Source organism: Lagopus leucura, unplaced genomic scaffold, assembly GCF_019238085.1.
Source record: "Lagopus leucura isolate 7727_CA_CO unplaced genomic scaffold, USGS_WTPT01 Super-Scaffold_100009, whole genome shotgun sequence".
Classification (NCBI taxonomy): Eukaryota; Metazoa; Chordata; class Aves; order Galliformes; family Phasianidae; genus Lagopus; species Lagopus leucura.
In genome coordinates, this window is record NW_024962266.1 from 27,449,109 (window position 1) to 27,471,371 (window position 22,263).

At 44.9% G+C, this 22,263-nt stretch overlaps 1 protein-coding gene across 1 annotated transcript in view; it reads left to right on the plus strand.

Moving 5' to 3' along the window:
* RAVER2 (ribonucleoprotein, PTB binding 2) overlaps window positions 1-22,263 on the plus strand; it is a 31,602-nt gene that overhangs the window by 5,787 nt on the left and 3,552 nt on the right. The window contains 10 exon segments of the mRNA XM_042873665.1: window positions 2,080-2,146; window positions 5,052-5,521; window positions 8,645-8,836; window positions 10,200-10,326; window positions 11,198-11,286; window positions 14,776-14,880; window positions 15,069-15,180; window positions 16,307-16,545; window positions 18,678-18,789; window positions 19,153-19,298. Of these exon segments, the coding sequence (XP_042729599.1) occupies window positions 2,080-2,146; window positions 5,052-5,521; window positions 8,645-8,836; window positions 10,200-10,326; window positions 11,198-11,286; window positions 14,776-14,880; window positions 15,069-15,180; window positions 16,307-16,545; window positions 18,678-18,789; window positions 19,153-19,298 (1,659 nt within the window).

Below are 22,263 nucleotides of genomic sequence, written 5' to 3' on the forward strand. Positions count from 1 at the left end.
GCTCCTGTGCCTGGGGACTGGCTGCCCCGTGCCCTGCTCACTGCTGGGATGTGGGACTGGGGCAAGATGCTTCCTTTGGGAACCCTGGGGCCTTTGGTGTGTATCATTAAGGGAAATTAAGGTGGGAATAGCCTCCATTCCTTTCTAGTTGAAAGACAGGGTAAGATTTAGCGAAGTGCCTGAGACTCTGTTATGTTGTCCACAAGCTCTAAATCTGGCTTAGTGCTTCTGAAAATATTATGAAGAATCTTAGGCTGTGTACACTGATATCTAAATATCTGTTGAATTGGAAGGAGCACTTATTGGCATAAGAGTCAGCGTGGTGTGTTTTGTTTGTGGCTTGTCTCACGTGGTCCTGATGTGCAAAATGCCTTTGCTGGAGTACTGCACAGAGCTCCGTCCTGGGAGGGAGAGCTGCTGTACCACCGCGTGTGCACATCACCCCAAAATGCTGGCAGTGCTCTTTTAACATTCTTCAGCTTACTTTGGGTTCTCATTTTGAGACTGCATAATGTTCTTGTTGTTTTTAACATGAGAGCTCACAGTTATCCCGTGAAGATAAGTTTGCTGCAGGCTATTCTCCCTCGCAATTGTAATTTCAGACAGTTTTTGGGAAATCATCTAGCTCATGAAAGACTCACAGCGGTGTTGAGAGCTGTTTGAAATACTATTTCCTGGTGTTCATCCTCCACATAAAACTTTCCATGTTACTCCCTGTAATAGAACTAAGAAGAGAGAAATACATCACCCTTTGTCTGAGCAGAACAGAAATACTTGCCGTGCTGCCTCCAGTGCCCTGGTGGAGCTCAGATGCACAAAACTTTGCACGTAATGCCATCTCTGCTCATGGCTGAGTTGGGCTGCCCTCCAGTTGTCAGTGGGACAGCCAAGCCTCCCACCCACCATCATCAGTGCCTGCAGTCTGCCCAGCTCGTTTTGCTGATCAGAAACCATATCCTCACCACGTCTGATCAGGACGGCTGGTGGCTTGAGAAGCGCTCTCCTGTTTTATTAATGCAGAGCTTGACAGCTGTTAGCTGGTGAAACTAGAGACTGGCGTTCCCTGGACTAAAAGGTGTGCACCTGATAGCAGTCAGGAGAACCCAATTAACCTCCAGGGTGTGGGTATTGAATTAGCGTGCTGGAAGGCAAGGTGCTGTCCTGCCAGTGGGCTGCAGTGAAGCTTTCAGACAATGTTTCTTGATTGTTTTGGTACTCAGCTGGCCTCCCTGCAATGTAGGAGTCCCAACTGAAACAATAAACATGTCAAGATGCTGCTCGCTTGGGATGATTCATGTCCATCTCTGCATTCTTGCTGCTGAGCATGGTGTTTGTGGGGCATGTGAACTTCTTGCTCATGCTGGGGAGCAGTGAGATCAACCTAACGCAGCTCTTACGGTCACTCTTACTCCCTTCTCCCTCTCCCCTGCTCTATCCCTGTTAATTTATGGGAGCAAACAGTGCCCTGGGGATTGGTTCCCCATTGGATGCCTGTGCAGTAATTGCCAGAGGATCCTTTACACACAGTGCTCTGGTCAGGATTCACTGCTGCTTGAAAGAATATTCATTATTAAGTGAGCAAAAAAACCTCCTGAAGTGAACTTGAGCAGTCAGAGGAAACTAAAGCAGCTGCTGCATTTTGTGACAGTGTTGTCTGCCCTTGGTAAACTGCACGATGTGATGTTGCTGATATCTCATGTCTGCCTGGAATTTCAACTGTAATAGCTGTACTTTCTCAAAAGTTGTTTGGGTTGGCTTCTTTTTTTTTGCTATTTAATGAACTGTGATTTTATTTGTCTTTATCAGAAGGCAGCCAGCAGCGTGTCATCTTCTGCTTATGTGACTGTGCGAGGAAAAGAAAGTAAATCACATTCAGTAAGACAGTTCTTTGCAGGAGATGAAAACATTGCTGCATAGCGTGACCAGCTCTTTAGAAAACAAATATTTGATAGTGTTTCTATGGTGAGATTTTCTGTTTATTGGGAAAGTTTTGTTTAAAAAGAGAAGCTGAATTCGTACAGTTACGCATTTAATCTGGTGAATTATTGAACTGATGTTACTTGTGCTTTTCTCTTTCAGGAAATCCATGACTTATTTAAAGATTATGAAATAAAGTATTGTTATGTGGACAGAAATAAAAGAACAGGTAAGAACTTGAAATCTTCCAGTATAACACATTTGAGTGTGCACTCAGTTCCACTGTCCGTGTCACCAGCAGAGATGTTAAATGGTACCAGTCCCAGTACTGACCCCTGAGGGACACCACTTGTCACCAGTCTCAATCTGGACATGGATCTGTTGACCACAGCCCTTAGAGAGTGGCAGTCCAGCCTTAGCCATGAGTGGGCCGTCCACCCAATCCATCTCTCTCTGGTATGGAGACAAAGATGCTGTGTGGGACAGTGTCAGATGCTGTGCTCTGGTCCATATAGGTGATACCAGTTGCTCTTCCCTTATCCACCAACGCTGTAATCCTGTTGTAGAAAGCTGCTAGGCACACTTTGCCCATATGCCCATCACTCTCTGTGGTGATGGATGTACTTGTTTAGTGTGAACTGCTTGTGTGAGGAGCTCCATTTGTATGTATGTGTTTATTTTTGTTAGATGCATGTTATGTCCTGTGGACCCAACTGGAACCTTGTAGAGCCCTGTAGACTTTCCCCACAAAATCTTCTGCGATCTCCCTGAGTGAAAACAAGACTTTCACAAGGTTACAAAAGCTCATTTAAAATAACAGTAAACTCAGGGAAGCAGCCTTTAATGATCTCAGAACATTTGGTGGAAAAAAAACCTAACGTTTTTAGCTCAAAAAGGCTAAGAGTAATTTAAAATTTGTTGTCTTTTATCCATATTTTCTATGTAACTATTCCTAGAATACCAGATACTGTGCTGTTACAGAAATATGTGATGCTGTGTCAGAACACTGGCTTGCAGAGCAATGTGGATTGCCCAGGAATGTTTTAATCTCTTTGAGAGCCAAACTGCTGATTTCTACACCACCTCCTCTATCTGATTACCAGTAGTGCAAATCATAAAACCCACTGCAAATGCATTGTTTGTCTGTTTGTTCAAGCTAACAGCTTCAGGAGGTGTAACCACGTTCCCTTTGACTGACATCTCAAGTATTGCATTTGGCACCAACGCTTCACTTGTGTCTTTAATCCGGAGCTACAGTCCAGATTAGAGCTTGCTTTAAAACACCCTATGAATGTTTACATTCTACTTAGAAATCTTCCTTCAGACCGTTGTAACTCCTGATTATTTAGACAGGGAAGCAAATATTAGCATTTCTGCCTCTGAACAGTGCCATCTTACAATTCATTTGGGGTTTTTTTTTTTATTCACAAGTGCGGCGATGATGGTAGGCGAAACAGATGATTAATAGGTGATCTGGAATGAAAGATGTTTTCTGTTTAAAGAATAATCTTGCAACCAGAGCTTCCTGGAGTTGAATTTCAGGAAGCGGTTGTGTTTCAGTGCGGTGTGTTTTGCTGTGACTGGCAGAAATCTGCCTGTAGTCACAGTGTGGTCACGGATAGGAAAGGAGGCAGAAAATTTTACTTCAAATGCCATCTTAAAGAGGAGGAAAAAAAAATAATAATTAAAAAGCATTGTCTAAATAACTGCGCTGGGAGATCTGATTTATGGCAGTGAATTCTGTGCTGCCCTGAGGTTTGGGATAGCTTTGTGTTTTTTTGGCTTGTGTTATTCTTACAAAAGTGATAATTGTGTAGTGAGGAGGAAAACGTTGTTTATACTCGTTTCTGGACAACAGACTCCAAATTTGGATATAGAATAAGAAAACATGGTTAGCACAGTTTTTGGGCTGTGGTTCCAGACAAGTTTCTTGGACTGAGCATTGTTGCTGCAGTTTCATCTCTTTCCTTTGGACCTTTCTGACTGGGCTCCTTGTTTGTTCCATGCTCATCGTGAGTACCCGCAGCAAACTGCAAATGGAAAAAGCTTCCTGCTCTGTCTCCAGGAGATGCAGGAAGGGTTGTGTTTGCTGATTGTGTTCAGGTGGCCCATGTCCCACCAGTGCAACATGGGTGCTAAGCAGGCTGCAGGGCTCCCCAGGCCACAGAACAGCCTGCAGCAAGCAGAGCTGTCCCATGGTGTTTCTGCCCCCAGTGAAGCTACATCCAGGACTGTGGTGTTTCCTCGGTGTGGCACAGGCACTTAAGGGTGGCATTTGAAGGGTTGAGAGTGAAACCTGAGAGGAAAATGTGAATGGATAACCATTAATGCTGTCTGTGGGTTAACTTTCCCATTTCAATTCGTTTGCAGGCTAGAATGTTTTAAAACTGTGGAGCTCTTCACAAAGAAATTCATTCTAGACACATGTGCAGAATCAGCTTTTCATTTTATGCATCCAAAGGATGGGAAGTGTAAAATGTCCTCAGTCTCCAGCTGAGTGGTGAGGAGTGGGGGGATGGGAGCGTTGTGCTGTGTGGACCAGTCCACATGTGAGGCTGTGGCTATCAAAGGAAGGAGAAACAGCAGCCTGATTTTGGGGGCAGCCCCTGCTACCCTCCCAAGGACTGTCCCAGCCTCATGCCCCAGCTCCCCATCCTCTGTTTCCTTCACAGCCAGTAGTTGGCCAACATGAACCATGTCATCATCCATCTTGGAACATCCATGCCAGTTGTCAAAGCAGGCAGAGCAGCCACCCTCCATTGCCACAGGCAGCCCTGCTTCTCTGCCCAGTGCTCCCCAGCCCCATGGTGAGGGGGCAGCCATCCTGGGCCAGCACCCAGCCCGCTGCAATGTGACCACAACATCACCAGGCCTTATGCCCAGGGCCTGTATGTGGCTCATCCCATGGCTGCCCAGCAGAGAAGGGTGCTGACCCACAGGACAGGGGACAGGTAGGGACATCTCATCAGATCTGTCCTGTAGAGTGCTGGCACCTCTCCAGTAGAGTGATGAAGGAGAGGACAGAATTATGGCTTGCACTGGTTGTGTTTTGTGTGGGCTTTCCTTAGAGGAGGTGGGCTGCAGTGATTACTTTCAAAGTAAGAAATAATGTAACGTTCCTTGGTCTCTTTCAGCATTTGTTACTCTGTTAAATGGAGAGCAGGCTCAAAATGCAATTCAGAAGTTTCACCAGTTCTCTCTTCGAGGAAAAGAAATATCCGTGCAACTCCAGCCAACAGATGCTTTGCTGTGCATTACCAATTTGCCTATTTCATTTACGTTGGAAGAGTTTGAAGAACTCGTGCGTGCTTATGGCAATGTGGAGAGGTGTTTTTTGGTCTATAATGAAGTTACTGGTCATTCCAAGGGCTATGGCTTTGTGGAATATATGAAGAAGGACTCTGCTGCAAAGGCGAGACTGGAACTTCTGGGGAAGCAGTTAGACGAGAGCACTCTCTTTGCACAGTGGATGGATGTGAACCAGCTGACTACAAATCTAATTCACTCCAAGTGCCTTTGTGTAGATAAATTGCAAAAGGACTTTGCTGATTCAAAAGAACTGTTGCAGGCTTTCTCGCTACAGTATAAACCTGTATTCTGCCAGGTATGTTGCATTTATACTTTTTGGAAGATGTAGGTTGTGATTTAATTAGCTCTGTATTTGCATCCTGCACTGCTTGCTTGTCTTTCATTTTTTTCATTTAAGCTGTGAATGAGTATGCATTGCAATATGTTGTGTGGTACAGATGTGTTACTGGCGTGAGCTTGCATTGACTGGATGTGCCATCTGGGAGTTCTGCAGGAGACCACTCCTGTTAAGCACTGCTAAAATGTTTATAGCCCATCCCTTTCCCATATTTTTTATTGAATTTCGTTCTAGAAATTTTTTAGAGGGCTTTTAAAGTGAATATTGCTGATGGTTTTACTGCTCAGTAAAGCAAGCCTGAGTATGAACACCATAAGTGCAACATTTCATGTAGGATATGCATGTGTGTGTGTATGTATGTATATATAATGTGTTTTTCCCTAGCTGGGAAACTTGTAGGCTTGGGATCTTGGAGCCACTGGACTTGCCAGTGATGGAAGTGCTACTTGCAGGCACAGAAGAGAGAGATCCTTTCTAGCCTTTGCAAAGCAAAGGTTTTCTTCCGAGATACTAGACCACAACATGTTGCTTGTGGAAGTGTTGCAGGCCAGGGTAGCACAGACAGGCCAGAGAAAGAGAGCTTTGTTTGTAGTCATGCAGTTGGGTATGATTTCACTTGTTTTTTGTTTCCTTGAGTGTCTTGGAAGGTTGCTCAGGGATTAGCTTCAAGGATCAGTAACCAGAGGCTTTCAGTGTCTAAGAGCAGAAGGCCCATTAGGCTGTCTAGCCTGACCACCTGTTGGCCATTGCATTTCCCTAGAGCCCCAGTCATATGCAATTGCTTAAAGCATATCCTTATATTTGCTTGGTCCAGATATAGCAGGAGATGAATGCATAGCAAGTAACTGCCCATCCCTCGTTCTTTTGTACTTCTGCATGTTTCCTTCTGCATGGTTGAACGTCTCTCTCCTCTGCTCACTTCAGCGATTACAAGGTTGAGGAGCCTTTGCTCCCCGCTATTTTCTTCCTGAGAGAATGCATTACGTGCTGTAATCCAGTCACTTGCTCAGTCTTCTTTTAATTAGCTGAACATATTGATGCTGTGCAGTCTTTTAGCTTGGGGCATTTTTCTAGCCCTCAGATAATCCTGAGGCTGTGATGAGGTCCCCCAGCAGTTTCTCAGTGTTCTTTTTAAATTAGGAAATTCACAGACAAATATTGCTTCTTTGATAAAGATTGTTTTCAGCAACACCATTCTACCTTGCAGTTAAAGGCAATTGAAAATTTTACCTTCCCTCTTCAATTATAACAATACATGAGCTTCACTTCATGTAGATGAGGAGCGTGTGCTTGCGTTTATACTGTGTCAGTAAATGGCACTAAATGTGTGTTTCCATAAATGATAGGAATTAACAGGTGTCTATTTCATAAAACAGGCATCCAGACAAAAATATAGCCAAGAAGATATGTTGTCATACTACCTAGAACTTGTATAAATTCACTGTGTAATAGTGTAATCAATAGCAGAAGCATGTTAGCAGCAGAAAAGTAGATTTACTTATGATGGTTTAAGATTTATTGCCAGTAACTCTCTCAGAACAGATGTGTGGTGTGTTCCAAGCTGTCCCTTGTGTCTCCTGGCAGTACTGATAGGTAAGGGAGGCTCTGCCCTGAGCAGTGGCAAGGGCTGGCAGGGAAAACAACCCTGTGGAGCGGGCAGAGAGGAGGGTGAAGGTAGAGCAAATAGAACTGATGAATTGAGGTGAAAAACTATGCACTAGGACAGAAAAGGAACGTAATAATAGTAATGATAATAGTATGTATTTACAAAACAAGAGACCTACAGCGTGTAAGCTCACTACCCACTGACTGATGCCCAGCCAGTCCCCAAGCAGCAGCTGCCCTTGGCCTACTCCCCACAGCCATGTATGCCATATGGGGTGGAATATCCCTTTGGCCAGTGTAGGTCAGCTGCCCTGGTTGGGATCTCCCAGCTCCTTGTGTCTCAGCATCCTCACTGGTAGGGCAGCTGAAAAATGGAAATGTCCTTGGCTCTGTGCTGCCCTGCTCAGCGACAACTGAAACGTCACTGTGTTGTCAGCATTGTTTTTCTCCTAAAGCCAAAGCTTAGCATCCTACCAGATGCTATGAAGAAAATGAGCTCTGCCCCAGCTGAAACCAGGACAGCAATTTTCCTGATTTATTTCATTTTTCGTAAGCTGTCAGTTTTGAAACCAATTTGATTACTTCTCTGTTGCAAAAAGAAATGTTCTATGAGGAGCAGCTGAATCCAAGTGTTGATATGTGGTTCTCAGACATTTCCTAGGACTTAGGGGAACGTGTGTTATCTTCTGCTATGCTTCAAGAGAGTGCACAAGGAAAACTCATTCCTTTCCCTACAACTGCAGTAAGTTCCATAGTGGCAAACCAGTGTTTTTTCGTAGGTACTTTGTGTCTTCCCCAGTGAAGCTAAGCTGGGACTGGATATTTTTGCCAAAGCTTTATAGCCTCCCTTTTCACACTCTTGTTTTGTTCTGCTGGATTTAAATCTGCTCATTCTGCTATAAAAACTCTGCAAACAAAGAGCAAAGCATTGTTTGACAAGTAAGCCTCTTTGCAGTCTGCTTGATTGCTCAGTCTGGCATCTTCTGTGTTGGCACTGCGTTCAACCGCAGACTTCAGCCCTTCTACAAGGCAGAATACAGCAGTGGAGTGCGCAGAGTTACGTGGTTCAGCAGCTGTCTTGTAGTCTGATGAATGACATTTCTGTTAGTGTAGTAAAGACTCTTCGTTCTTCTCCTGCAAATTGGTAATAATAAAAACAAACGCTGTAGCACGTGGCTGTATTGAAATTCTCCTTCTCCTCTTTTTCGTTATGTAAATTAACCGCTTCATAATTCAGGTTCACCATGAAATGAAAGTTGTGGTCGTTGTTCAAGGAGACACAACAAACATACCAAGTCTAATGAGAAGCTATGATGCTTATCTTATGCTTAGAATGCTTCCAAAAGAAACAGGCTAATTTGGGTAGATGTTATCATCCCTCAGCTGTTAGCAGAGTAGTTTACAGGTGAAAACATTTCAAGACAGCTCCTGAAATCCTCCGTTTTGTTGAATCATTGTTGTGAAATGTTGTTGCAGTTTGCTCAGGATGAAGATAGTTGCATTGGTGACTTTGCAGTGATCGAGTACGAAACTGCAGAGCAGGCTGAGAAAGTGCAGGAGGCGATGGACGGCACGGTGATCAAAGGGAGGAGAGTGCAGGTGTCATACTGTGCTCCAGGAGCGCCCGGCAGAAGCACACTGGCAGCGCTTATCGCAGCGCAGAGGATGGTAAGGTTTTGCACATCTGCTTTCAGAATGAGTTTGTTACACCCCGAGCGAGCTGAGTCTCTAAGGCATTCAGCTGCTTTGTTTAGGAAAGGTAGCCAGGCTTTTGGATGTGTTAGCTGCTTGGGTTTTGTTGTGTGTTGGCTTTTTTTTTGTTGACCGGTTGGCCCGGTTCGGTCTCCTTCCTAAGCAAAACGTGGCCATCTATTGCAAGGAGGTGAAGCAGAGAACTGGAAGATATATAAGGTAAGGCTGGTAGAGCTCTGGGATGTCATCAAGTTTAATCTCTGCTAGAGAAATTGTTCCTATTTGGAACAGAAGTAAATGGAGGTGGAGGCATTTGATGAGCTAAAACGGAGTTTTGGTTTTGGTTTAAGGCAGAAATTTGTCAGTTTTAAGGTAAATTTCAAGGTAGGAGAAATAGTTTAATTTCCTGCTCAGTACAGGAGAAAGCTTTCTATACCTACCCATCACGTCAAATTATTTCCTAGAAAACTGGATGCGGTAAGCGTTACAAGGAGCTGTCATAAGAGTAGAAGCAAAAGTAGAAGCATTACTTTGGGTAGCTCTAGCTCTTTATAGAAGAGACGAGCAGGGCTGTCATAGAATCATAGAATGGCTTGGGCTGGAAGGAACCTCAGGGATCATGAAGCTCCAACCCCCTGCTGCATGCAGAGCCACCAACCTCCATATCTGATATTAGACCAGGCTGCCCAGGGCCCCATCCAACCTGGCCTTGAACACCTCCAGGGGTGGACGGGGCATCACAGCCTCTGTTCCAGCACCTCGCCACTCTCTGTGAAGAACTTCCCCCTAACATCCAACCTAAAGGCTATGACATAAACCTAAGACTGACATAAAACCTAAAGGCTATGACAAGACCACCTTTTGTGTTCTCCTTTTTTGATAACGCTGTTGTAGTTTGAAGGAGAAAACAAACGCTTCTAAAGAAAAGATCAGCGTCAGCTCTTTGTGGTCTGGGAAATAATCATTACTGAGGTTGAACTGCCATGCAGAGCAGTGGTTTAGACCTCCAGCTACTCCAAAAGTCTTGAGATAGAGTGAAAGCATCCAGGTGCTGTTAGGTCTGTTAGAGAGTGATGGAGGAAGTGTGTGAGTAGAAACACAGAGAATTGAAGGACAGGTTGGGAGAACAGCACTCAGTGTCTGAGTGAAGGCAGTGCTGATGCAGCATCAGTTAGCTGTGTGGGACAAAAGGGAAAAGTGAATTGTTCAGGTGTGGGATGTGCATATCCAAACTTGCCTCTTTAGGATACCTTGTTCAAGGAAACAGCATTTATCCAGAGATGTCAATGGATGCGTTGCTATCTCCTGTTTTTAACATCTTTCTATCTCTCCATTTGAGATGAGGAACAATAGGAAAGGATTGCTTCCAGAGCCGAATCCAGTGCAGATCATGAAGAGTTTTAACAATCCAGCAATGCTGCAAATCCTCCTGCAGCCCCAGCTGCGTGGACACGCTGTCAAACCTGGTAAGCCATTTTACAACTGGTTTAAAACGAAACCCTGTTCTTAATGAGGAATTCCAGCAGAGGAGCGAAACACCAGCACTCTTAAGATCTGTGCAGACAGCTTCAAGATGTCTGTGTAGATGCCTTTTTCACAAGCCAGAGGTGGTTTGGTACACTATGCTGATGGGTAGAGCTAGTGTTATCTAGAAAGGTCCTCACTGTCACTCTGAGGTCTCCCAACATCAGTTAAAGTGAAGGTTAAAACAAGCATCCTTCACAGACATCGTTACAGTTGTAAGTTTAAATCTGATTGGAGTTGAATGTTGCAGCCTGAGTGTGTCTCCTCTTGGTTCAGGTCTAGAAGTCATTTCTCACCGGTGTGCTGCCATAGTTGTACCCAGCAGTAAGAGCAGCAACAGCCAGAATCATTTCCCTGCCTTCCATTAGGGTGGCTGTGAGCAAATGTAGTAAAAGCAGTCACCATATTCCCGACAGTGAAAGTAGTAGGACAGCATTAGGAACAGGAGCAGATAATTTGAAGTCTCAGGTGGCAGATGGCTGAATTTGTTCCAAAAATGGTGTACTGCTTCTTGCTTTTTGGTTTCAGCAATAACATCTGAAGATATGAAATGTGTATAGTGTGGGAAGCCCCTGTCTGGCAACCAACTGCAGCATTTCTGCCTCTCTGAGCAAAACATCAGCTCCAGAGGAGCTTCGTGCCAAGTATGTTTGATCTCTGATTGCAGATCAAAGATGACTGTATGGAAAGGCTCCCCTTACTGTGCCAGAAAGTTTTGTAGGAACCAAATGTAAAAATTACAGAATAACTGTTATGAAAGTGATCACTTGCCTGACTTATAAGGATGCTGCAACTCTTGTCTTGTTTCTGAAGGAGTTCTGGGAGCAGCAGCAGCAGGTTTGCCTCACCTTATGAACACAGCGGTCAGCCCTCCTTTCCTGCAGCTGAATAAAGTCCACCAGGTAGGTGTCAAAACTCCACTTCTCCAGAGATCTCAGCATGAAAAAGAATATTTGAGAATCTGATTTCAAAACCTTCCAGCTAAAATCAAGTGGTGTTACTAAAGCAATCTTTCAAAACAAATAAGAAGGAATGAAGCAACCACTTGCTGTGTGGTGAGTGATGTAAGAGCAGACTGTGCTTGCTATTCACAAGTGACTTGGTTTATCTTACCTAATGCTTTTATCTGCTAACACCTGCTGGCATGGAGACCAATGACAAAAAAACCTCTTTATTTAGAGGTCTGGGGTCTCACATCCATTTTTCTCTCAGCTGTCTATATGTGCTTCGTACAGAGACTGTTTTGTCTTCGAGCCAAGAAGCTTTGCATCACTGGATGTGTTTTTATTTTAAAGCTTGAAAGAACTGAAGTGTGCTATGTAGGCCATAAAAATAGGAATTGCAGATGTTACTCCTCAGTCTAAAAAAAAAAAAGAAAACAAGGCTGTAGGCTGCTTCAGGTTTTTTCAGACTATCTGGAAATAATGTAAATTGGATCCGACTTCCATACAGACTCCAGAATCTCTGTAGATCCTTTAAGGGACATTGGGGATGAACTTGTGATTGGAGCAGTGCCCACAGGCACAGCCCAGCCCTGCAGCAGTTCTCCTGGCCAGCAGCTTGCTTCAGGTTCTATCATTTCTCCAGCTCTGCCAAGAGCCAGCATTTACCTTCAGTACCAAGAGGGGATTGTTCTTAAGTACCTTTGAGTACTGCTTTCACTTGCTGTTTCTGATGTTTCAGATATTCCCATTTGGAAGTAGAGTCCAGTGCTTTACTAGTTCTTTTGGCAAACAGCACAGATCTTAAAGAAAGACTTTTGTCCCATTGGATGAATTGTGCAATCAAAAAAACAACCATGATTTGCTTGTACTTCTTGTATGTAAACAGCATTTTCCATCGGTATATTTAGTTACTAGAGCCCTTCTTGGAGAATCTCTGCTTCCTTGGAAGGCAGTGTGAATGTTTTCTAATCACAGCTGGAGAGAGGCATGTTTTACACAGCTCACAGAATGATTGATGACAATCCAATGGTTTTGGCTTAGAGTTCTGCAGCCAAACGACTTAGTGCTTTCTTTTTGGATAGACTTCCATGTCTAATTCTCTTCCAGGAGGCTTCCTGTCAATTAATTATCTCCAAACCTGATCTAGTAATTGGAATTTTATTGGCAGTGGTTTGATTATCCCAGTCCTTTCTATTAGACACATTTTTCTGTTATTCAGTGACTTATTTCAGAGTATTCTCAGAAGGCAAAGAACCGGGTCACTGCTGTTACTGTGTTGAAATGGAGTGTGCAGCATGCAGGAGCAGACACTGTCCTGACTTGACTCTCCCTCCATCCCCCAAGTCACATGCTGATTGAGTTTCCTCTGTATCTTGTTCTTGTTGTTTTATTTTCAGAGGTCTGTAAAGTGATTTAATGGGTAGGAACAAATATTCTTAGCATAACTCCAGGACAGCATTTTAGAATAACTGATAAAAAGAGATTGAACGGAGAGAAACGTGAACAAGTGGGTTATTCATGCAGTACTCTTTCAAGCCCGGAGGTAGCATGACTTCTAACTTTTTTGTTGCAAATTCTCTTAGTTATGGTTATCGTGTGCCAAAACAACACATTTTGAACTTTCACAGTGACGTGTTCTCCTAATTCATCCAGCTGTTCACTAATTCCTTGTTAGCTGAGAGGAATCTGAGGGATCTAACCGATCCGATCTTTACTTCTGAATGTTTTCCAGTTGAACTAATTCATTGGAAGAAGGAACATGCATTGGCACTGGGAACAGTGATCTGCCATGGGTGATTTCTGCTGGAAATCACTGGCACCCTTAAAATAGCAGATGCAGAACTAATGTATACATGGGCCTTTGTTTTAAACTTCATGTTTCTTACTCCAGTATCCAGCACTGTAACTCATAAGATACACTATTTGGTGTACTGTTACAGTTTTTAAAGAGCTGGAAAAATTGAAGGATTTTTGTTTTTCTTTAAGAGAAGACCATATTGGAAAGATTTTTACCTCATGGTTTGACCTCATTACACAGAGGTACAACCAGAGCTTGACAATACCTGCAAGGAGTGTTGCAGGAGAACGTAAGATATGCAAAGCCACACAACCTGAGAGCTGCTTTTCGAGCTTCACTACCTGGTGTTGCTGAGCATGCTGTTTAGGAAATTTTGGGCACAAGGAAGGCTGTGCTGGTTGTGATTTGACACAGTTAGTGTTGTGTGTATCTATTGTTGCACTGTGATACGGAAAGGTCTGTGTGGCAACTCATGTTTTGCCTGGCAGATCACTCTCAGGAGTGGCTGTCAGGAAGTTTCAAGGCTGTGTTCACAACGTGCTCTTGGGATCCAGAATGAATGTAAGTTTTCCTTGGAGCCTAAGCACAAAGCACGGGGTGTAGCAGTGGCACAGTCTGACAGTGGTGCCCCCAAGGCTCTTGGTGAGGTGCCTCAGCTGTGGTAGCAACCAGCAATTCCAGGGATTTTGACTGGAAAATACTAGTATTTTGTGAACTGGGTAAAGCACTGCTAACAAGTTGTCATCTTTTGAATGAATGTTTGTTGGAAAGCATTCTTTTGAATGTTTGGTGGAGGAAAGGTTCACGTAGGTAGCTCCCAACAGAAGGGGAATAAAAGCTTGTGGCTGTTGCTCTTTGAAAGTAATGATGCTGTTTGGCAGCAGCGAAGCGAGGACTGAGAGTCCCTGCCAATTGTAATGGAGTCCTGGAAGCTGTGCAGATGTTTGGTGGAGATTATGTATTAGAAACGCAATGCACGGCACGATGCAAACATTAACAAACAATGAAGTCCTTATTCACACAGCTCGTAATCTGCTGAAGTCCTTGTGTCTCATCTTTCATGTTGGCATGCTGTAGGTAGCTCTCCATCTCTGCTTCGTCTCTCCGCAGAGGCTTCAGGCCACGGGTAGGTTTCCTTGCTGGCTTAGACCAAAGGGTGCCAGTGGAGTCTGGATTCTATTTGGAGTATACTTTTGTTTTGTTAGAAGCCATCAGAAAATGCATTTGTGGTTATGAGGTGAAAAAAGAGCTAGGAGGAAGAGGCTGAAAGAACTTGAAGTGTGAACGAACCAGGAGGGGCAGGTTGGGTGTCAGGAAAAATTTCTTCTCTGAAAGAGTGGTTGGATGCTGCGATGGGCTGCCCAGGGATCAGGGAGGCACCATCCTGGGGATGCTGAAGGGAGGTGTGGATGTGGCACTGAGGTTCAGTGGGAAAGACTGGTGATAGCTGGGCGGTTGGACTGGGTGATGCTGGGGGCCTTTTCCATCCTTGGTGATTCTAATTTAGTTCTCTGGAGGAAATAGCTGCTCTCCTTTGTCGTATTAATTCAGAAACTAATTTGAATTTCTGTAAGCAGGATCATCTGAGAATGGTTTGGAAGCGTGCTGTTTTCCATCACTGCTAACTGACAACTGTACTGATTTCACAGAACTCAATTCTGGGCAACACGAGTAACTTGCTGCTGCAGAGCCCTGCTCACCTCCCACTGCCGCAGCAGCAGCTGATGAAGATGGAGAACATCCAGGCCAATAGTGTAAGGTCATCACTTTAATTCCAGCTGTCTTTGGACATTCTTAGAAATGATAAATCATTGTATTTTGGTATTTTTCTCATCTAGCATAATTTGACTGTCTAGAGTATGTGAAAAGCTTAACTGAATATGAAAGAAATAGCTGCAGACAGGTTTTAATCATTTACATGGCTTTCTGTTCTTCCTTATAGAAACCAGGTTTGCTGGGAGAGCCTCCAACAATGCTGCTGCAGACTGTGCTGGGAATAGGGGTAATGCCATCAGTGAGCTCAGGCATGGGAACCCGTGGAGAAGCTCTCAAGTGTAAATGACCTTTTATTTCATACCAAGTCAGTACAAATGCTCAGCTTGAAATGGAGCACCTTCCTTTCTCCCGCACTGCCAAAAGCAAACTATGTTTGAACCTTGTTACTTGACAGGAAGGTAGACGTAGAGCTGGACAATAATGCAAGTCATCTAGCCAAAGAATTACACAGGTTAACCAGGTATATTGCTATATAGCTGTCTTCAGCCTGTTGATTCAGCAGGTTGTGGCCATTTGAACTTGAAATGCCTCGCTTTGTTGCCTGGATTTTCTCATCTGTTTACTCAGGGAAGAAGGAGTACTCTGTTGCATTTGTTGAATATTTGCAGAGACGGTTGAAAATTCTGCTTGTTCAGTTACTAGAGGTTTAGCACAGCTGGAATGTGCTTTTGTTCAAAATCCTGGGGTTTGTTGTTTCAAAGAAGATAAACCTGAGTAGCTGAAGGAGCACTGCAGATAGTTGTTCTGCGTTCAGTTCATTAAGCAGGGCAGCTTTAATGTCCAATCTGTGGCAGATAGCAGCTCTGAATGCCAATTCCTGCACTAGTGATGCCCTCAGTTTCTATGAGGAAAGATGAGTTGTGATTAGAACATCTTCCTTTTTCCTCACTGAGGGCCGTGTACTCTGCAGTTTTACAGGCAGCTTGAATGATGGCAGTATCCAGGAGCAGGGAAAAGCCGCCTTCTTTGGGAAACAGAAAGAAACCCATTCTGAATGCTTAGATTTTAATTTTGGAGAATGTGTTCTAGCTGTTCCACTTGTGAAGGATTTTACTAATGCAAGTCAAAGTTGGAGGCTTTTCCCTGCATAGGATCCTCTATGATGTTGTTGCTAAGTGTTTTAGGGAGAGTAACTAATTCTGATAGGCGTTAATGAGAGAACTCAGGGTTTTCTTTTATAGAATTAGCTTTCAATAGAGTTTGCTTCCGATATGGCAGAAAAATAAAGTCTATAACCAGAAGTCAGTGTTCTGTGATAGCTGTGAAGTAGATCTCTACGTGTGTTTTTTTGGATCGCTTAATAAGAGCCACCAGCAAAAAGTACTGATGAATCCTGTCTAACAGAAAAGTTTCTCCATTTATGGTTGACTGCAGCATCTAATCTGCCTCCAATTCAAACAGCAGCAGCAGCAGCAGCGGGGATGGGCTTGTTGCCATTCTTTCCAAATCAGCACATTGTTGGGCAAGCCATACCAGGGCAAAATAATGCTCCGGATAAAGCACTGAGTGCTGAAGGAGTCGTCTCGGGATCGCAGCCGTATCATCAGGGTGTAACCAACATCGCTGCAGGAGCCTTGCGGGCCGGCCACGCCAAGCAGCAGAATCAACTGAACCAGCTGAAAAGCACTGACACGAGTTTGGGGGTAAGGAGGGCTGCGCAGGCGGTGCTGGTGCTCTTCTCCTGCTGCTTCTCATCGCTTACCCTCAAGCGTTCTCCTTAAGCTCCAGTGTGAACTGCAGCTCCTCTTTGCGTTTCCTCACTGTAGAATCTGTCAGATCACAGGATCGTTCATGAGACGTTTTGAGGTCATTTCAGTTATGAATTATAGAGAGAGAACAATAATGCTCTTTGGTGGTCCAAATGAATTAACAAAGGAATCTTTTTACAGCGCTGAAGGGTTTTTTTTCCCCCATGTGTGTGCTTCATAGTATTTGATGATGAAATTATCTCAAGGGCAGCGTCCCTTTTAAACACTGAAAATTGGACTTGTGGTTGAATTTCATGACTAATCAGGAGCAATTGTGCTGGCACAGTGTAGGACCTTTCAATTTCCAGACGGTGTATGTATACAAATGAATGTGTGTGTGTTAATTTTCCATGTGAGCTCTGTATCCCCTTAGCCACAGCTGACATCTCCTTAATCTAAAATTAGTTTTAATATTCATTCCCATGAAGGCAGGGGGGGGGATGACATAGATTTAACCTGAGCTAAAATGGTCTACTGACATTTTTTCAGCATATCCTGTCATTAACAGAATCTGGTCTGTGCAGTTACATTTTTTTTAATAATATACATATGTATTTTGATGTTTTCTTGCTTAATTTGCATCCCATCTCACTTTTGCTTTGGTGTTTTTGAAGCACTTGACATGATCAGATTGTAGGCAGTATTGGTGCCTACTTTGATCCTACTTCAGAAAGCAACCTGTAAAATCCCATTTTGCTGTGACAAAGTGGAGTTTTACCTGTGGGTGGATACACAGAGATAGAATATGCAGCACATATAAAATCAGTACTTTAGTTCAGTGCTTCCTTTAGTGAAAAGGGAATGTGATGAAATGATGAGCAGTCTAGATATCCCTGCCTATATAGCAGGGGGTTTGGAACTAGATGATCTTAAAGGTCCCTTCCAGTCCAAACCATTCTGTGATTTTATGGCTCTATATTCCATTTGTTTCAATGAGTAAATGCAGTGTTTATCAGGAAAATGCCTGTAGATGTAGTAGTTCATTTTCTGCATCATAGACAGCCCAATAAGCGAGCATCTGTTCCATGGCAAGTCACCCAAGTCCTGATCCTTGATACTGAGCTGCCATCCCACCCCAAGCGCCTCTCTTGTGTTTGGTTTTTGAGCAGTTTGGTGATTTAATACCAGTTTACTGGGAAGTGATGGATTTTTTTTTTTCTTTAACGAGCTTTGAAAAAACGAGCAAGCTTAAGTGTAGGTTAGGATGCTGTGTAAACATCTCGGAGCCGTGTTATTCCAGGCAGACTATGCAGCTTGCCATCACTGCTTGTCTCATCCTTAGTTCTGTTTTTCTGAACGCTGTGCAACTAATGTCATGTTTTGTCCCACCCAGCCACTCAGTTATTGAAAACAGCAGCTGCTGGCAGTGGTTTTTCCCTCGGAATGAGCTTTGCTTTTCTCCCGTATCGCACTGTTTGTCTGTAGCTGCAGATGATCTCTCTTCAGAGAGCCCTTCCCTGGCACAGGGATGCAGTGCTGGTGGGTTCCCTTCACGGCACCTCGGAGGGAAGAAAGCACTGCTGGCGGCATGGAGAAGTGACTCAGTTCTGATGCTTCATTTCCACTCATTAACATTTCCCTCTTTGAAAGTAAGGGTTTATAAATAGGTGATGGGTAAGATGTGTTATAATGGCAGATCGAGGACGGTGTCATCTCTCCAGTCCAGGGTTCGTTTGTCCTTCACTTGCTTTTGACTCCGGGTGACCAGAGCTGACTTTGTCTTGGCCAACAAACAGAATGTTGCCTCCCTAATCTGGAGTGATTAGCGTTCATTTACTTGAATGCAAAAGCTGGTGATGGCTGTTTAATATCCTTTAGTAACTTGGAGTCTGAAGGGAAGCATTCCTACACAATCATTTGTCAAGAAAAACATGTGGGCAGTGCATCCAGATTGTTGTCCCCGGTATTTATTTTAAAAGTTTGTCCAGAACAAGCTAAGCTTTGTTCAAAATCATGCTGGGATGCTTATCCTGTTTCTGACAGATGTGTGACTACAATGTGTACTGATCTATTCCATTATTTCACAGCCTCCTTCGAAAAAACAGACTTCTCTGCTAGGAGAACCGCCAAAAGAAATCCGCCTTAGTACCAACCCCTACTTGAATTTGGCAAGCGTGTTGCCTGGTATCTGTCTTCCAGGTAAGCAGACATTCAGCAGTTGTATAGGAAAGTTTCCTCAACCAGAATGTGGCAAATCACTGTTGTGTTTAGCAGGTCATTCCAGTGGCCACAACACAATAAAACCTTGAATTCTGTCTTAAAATTACAACGTAATCTGTCCTGACCCTACATGAGGAGGGTACATTTTCAGAGTTGGTAGGTGAGCTGATGCAGATAACCTTCTAGAAATCCTGTCAATTATTCATAGCACTGATTAGTTTTAAGCACAGTCTGATAGGAAGTAGCAGATTCCTGTTGTAATCCCAGAGCATTGCTGAACAAGACTGCAATCCTGTTTGTGCAGTTTGCATGAGCTGTGCCTGTTCATTGTGTTACAAACAGCAATTGCCAGCAAAGCCTCGAGTCCTCCACAGCAGAGCGGACTGCCCAACAACATCGTGGATGCTGCTGTGTCTCAGGGAACTGCATCACAACATGCAATGGAAAATTACTTTAATTACGCTCAGCAGCACGGGGAGTACACACAGGTACGTTGTGTTGCAGCGCTTCTTGCTGATGAGTGGTTTGTCACCTGGAGCTGTGGCAGCAGGATTTGTGGCAGGCTGCTCAGAGATCCCAGCCTGAGCTGCTCTCAGTGCACTCCTTGGTCTCACGGCCCTGCACGCAGTTGAACAGATTGCCCAACACCATGAGCCCTACTCAAGCTGTCCCTAGGCTCCCCTGCAGCCACAGCCCACCCTTTTCTTCTGGGTGAATGCTGTAAGTCCTCACTGCTGATGGTTTCTCCCTTTCAGTGGTGCAGTCAGAAAAAGCTTCAGTGCGTTCTGCTGCAGGGTCTTAACTGTGGGAAGTTTGCTTCTTGAGAACCTGAGTTCAGTACAGTCAACTAAACAGCTGTTCTCATACAACTCCTGGCTTGTCTTTGGTCTCTCTTCAAAAGTTTTTCCCTTCCTGAGACAGTTTTAAAGTTTTCTTGAACTTTGGTTTGACCCCAGAGATGAGCATGTTCTGTGTCCCAGAGAAGAGTATGTTCTGTGTGGCAGAAGTCGTTGCATAGCTTTGGGAATGTCTGTAGCCTTTGCCTGCTGGATTCACAGCTTGGGTGTTGCTTCACCATTTTTACCATTTGGTGATCAGAGCCGTTGTGCTGGAGGGCTGCCTCTGCTCTGGAGATCAGTTCGTCCTATTTCTGAGAACAATGCAGAATCACAGCATGGTTGAGGTGGGGGCACCTCTGGGTTCAGCTGCCCAGCACCACATCCAGGTTTGGAGGTGTCCAAGGAGGAGACCCCAGCACCCTTCTGGTCCCAGCACTGCCCAGCTCAGCAGTGCTGCCTGATGAGCACGGGTTGCTCTGGGGTCCAGATTTTGCCAGGTGCCTCTGGGCTTGCACTGGGCACCGCTGGCAAAAGCCTGGCTCCAATCCTCATTGTACCTTCCCTTCAAGTACTTACAGATATGGGTGTGATCTCTGAGCATCCCCAAGATCCTCCAGTAAGATTTTGCAGTCATTGATACACTGTGAAACAACACTTCCGCATTTTCATTGGCTGTCACTAATCAGTGTAGAAACACGCTTTTATGCTGAACAAGTATAGATGCTCTGTGTAGAAGTCCTGGGTGTGCTGTGAGACCCCCGTCCTGGCTGTGCTTCACATTCCTCCTGCCCTGTCTCAGCATCTCCTCCTTTGAGCTTCCTGACCCCTCGTTAGGTAGGCAGAAAGGAGCTCTGCTCCTAGGCTGGCAGCAAGACAGTCTCTCACCCCAAACATTTTGGGGCTAGCGAGCAAGTGGGCTTGAGTGTTCTGTGTAGTAGGGAGTCCCCTGAGCAGGGAGGTTGGTGGGGATGGGGTCAGTGCTCAGTGTTTGCTGCAGCAGGGAGTTTGCAGGGGCTGGGCCTGGCTCCCAGTTACACTGACCTGGTGACAGTGATGGTTAGAGGGGCAGGAGGGATGTCCATGGGCAGTTTTGTATCCTGCGAGCTCTGGCATCATCTTGAATGGTTTTGTTTGAATCCAATCGTTGGCTTTGTTTTGGTACTTTGTGTAGGTAGTTTCTATCTACAAATCCTTGAATTCCTGTCAAAAAATTAGTTTAGTAATGTAGTATTAGTGTAATTACTGTTGGTATCAGATGTACAAAGGACTCCAGTGATGTGACTTAGGTCCAGAGATGCCACTTGTCATCGTTCATCTCTGCATACTGCCTGTCCCTTCCCTATTACAGCAGTGATGTTGCACTTACACCCCTGTCTAGGCAGCAGTGCCTTGTGTATCTCCAAAGCACTTAACTCAGCTTTAAATGTTTGACTTGAGGTTTATCACTGGTGTTAAACATGTTTTGATGCTTCTTGGAGAGCTTTGCCTCTGATTTATCCTCGCGTCCCATGAGGCCACAGGAATTGTTTTCATTTGAAGTGATCTTAGTAGACAGCTAATGGGAAGAGGTTTTCTCCTCCTTCATAGGAGGCTGTTCAGCAGTGGTATCAGCATTATGTTCAGGCTTGTAACTCTACCCAGGCAAGAGTCGATGAATTTGAAAATGAAGCCTCTGAGGTGAGAATTGGTTTTCTTCTCTCAGCGTCTGTGTTGGCTGTTCCTCTCTCGGCTGTGCAGTGCTTCAGGACCCTGTGCTGGTAGGGCGTGAAATGCTGCTGCCAAGAAACAGCCAGCCTGCGCTGCTGGAAGCTCTCCCTGTTTGTCTTATGCTGCCACCGAGCGGCTGCAAGGGAATGTGAGAGGCTCTGGAGGCCCAAGTGCTGCCATGGAAGGGCAATAGGGTGAGAAGTGATGGCCCCACGTTCTGCCAGGGCAGATTCCTTCCCCAAAGAGCGGTGAGCACCGCACAGCTGCACAAGGGTGGGGGTCAGCATCCCTGGGGGTGTTCAGAGCCATGGGGATGTGGCTCTGAGGGACGTGGGGAGGTGTGAGATTGTTGTGCTTGGAAGAGATACAGAGCAGCTGTGGTAATCTGTGGCTTGTGGGCAGCCAGCAAGGTCCGGTGGGCTGCCTGGGGCATATCTCAGCATAGAGGGGGGCAGGGGAGGAGCGGCTGAAGGAGCTGGGATTGTTCAGTCTGGAGAAGAGGAGGCTCAGGGGAGACCTCATTGCACTCTACAACTTCCTGAAGGGAGGTTGTGGTGCAAAAGGGTCTGGCCTCTTCTCCCAGGCAAATAGTAGGACCCGAGGAAATGGCAAGAAGTTATACGAGAGGAGGTTTAGGTTGGATATTAGGAGAAACTTTTTCTCTCAGAGGGTGGTCAGGCACTGGAATGGCTGCCCAGGGAGGTGGTGGAGTCGCCATCCCTGGCAGTGTTCAAGAGGCGCCTGGATGAGGAGCTACGAGAGATGGTTTAGTAGCTTTTGGCACTGATAGGAATGGGAGGGTGGTTGGACTAGATGATCTTGCAGGTCGTTTCCAACCTTGTGTTTCTGTGATTCTGTGATTCTGTCAGGGCTTGAGTGTGTAAAACTCCCCATAGGCAGGTTGTGC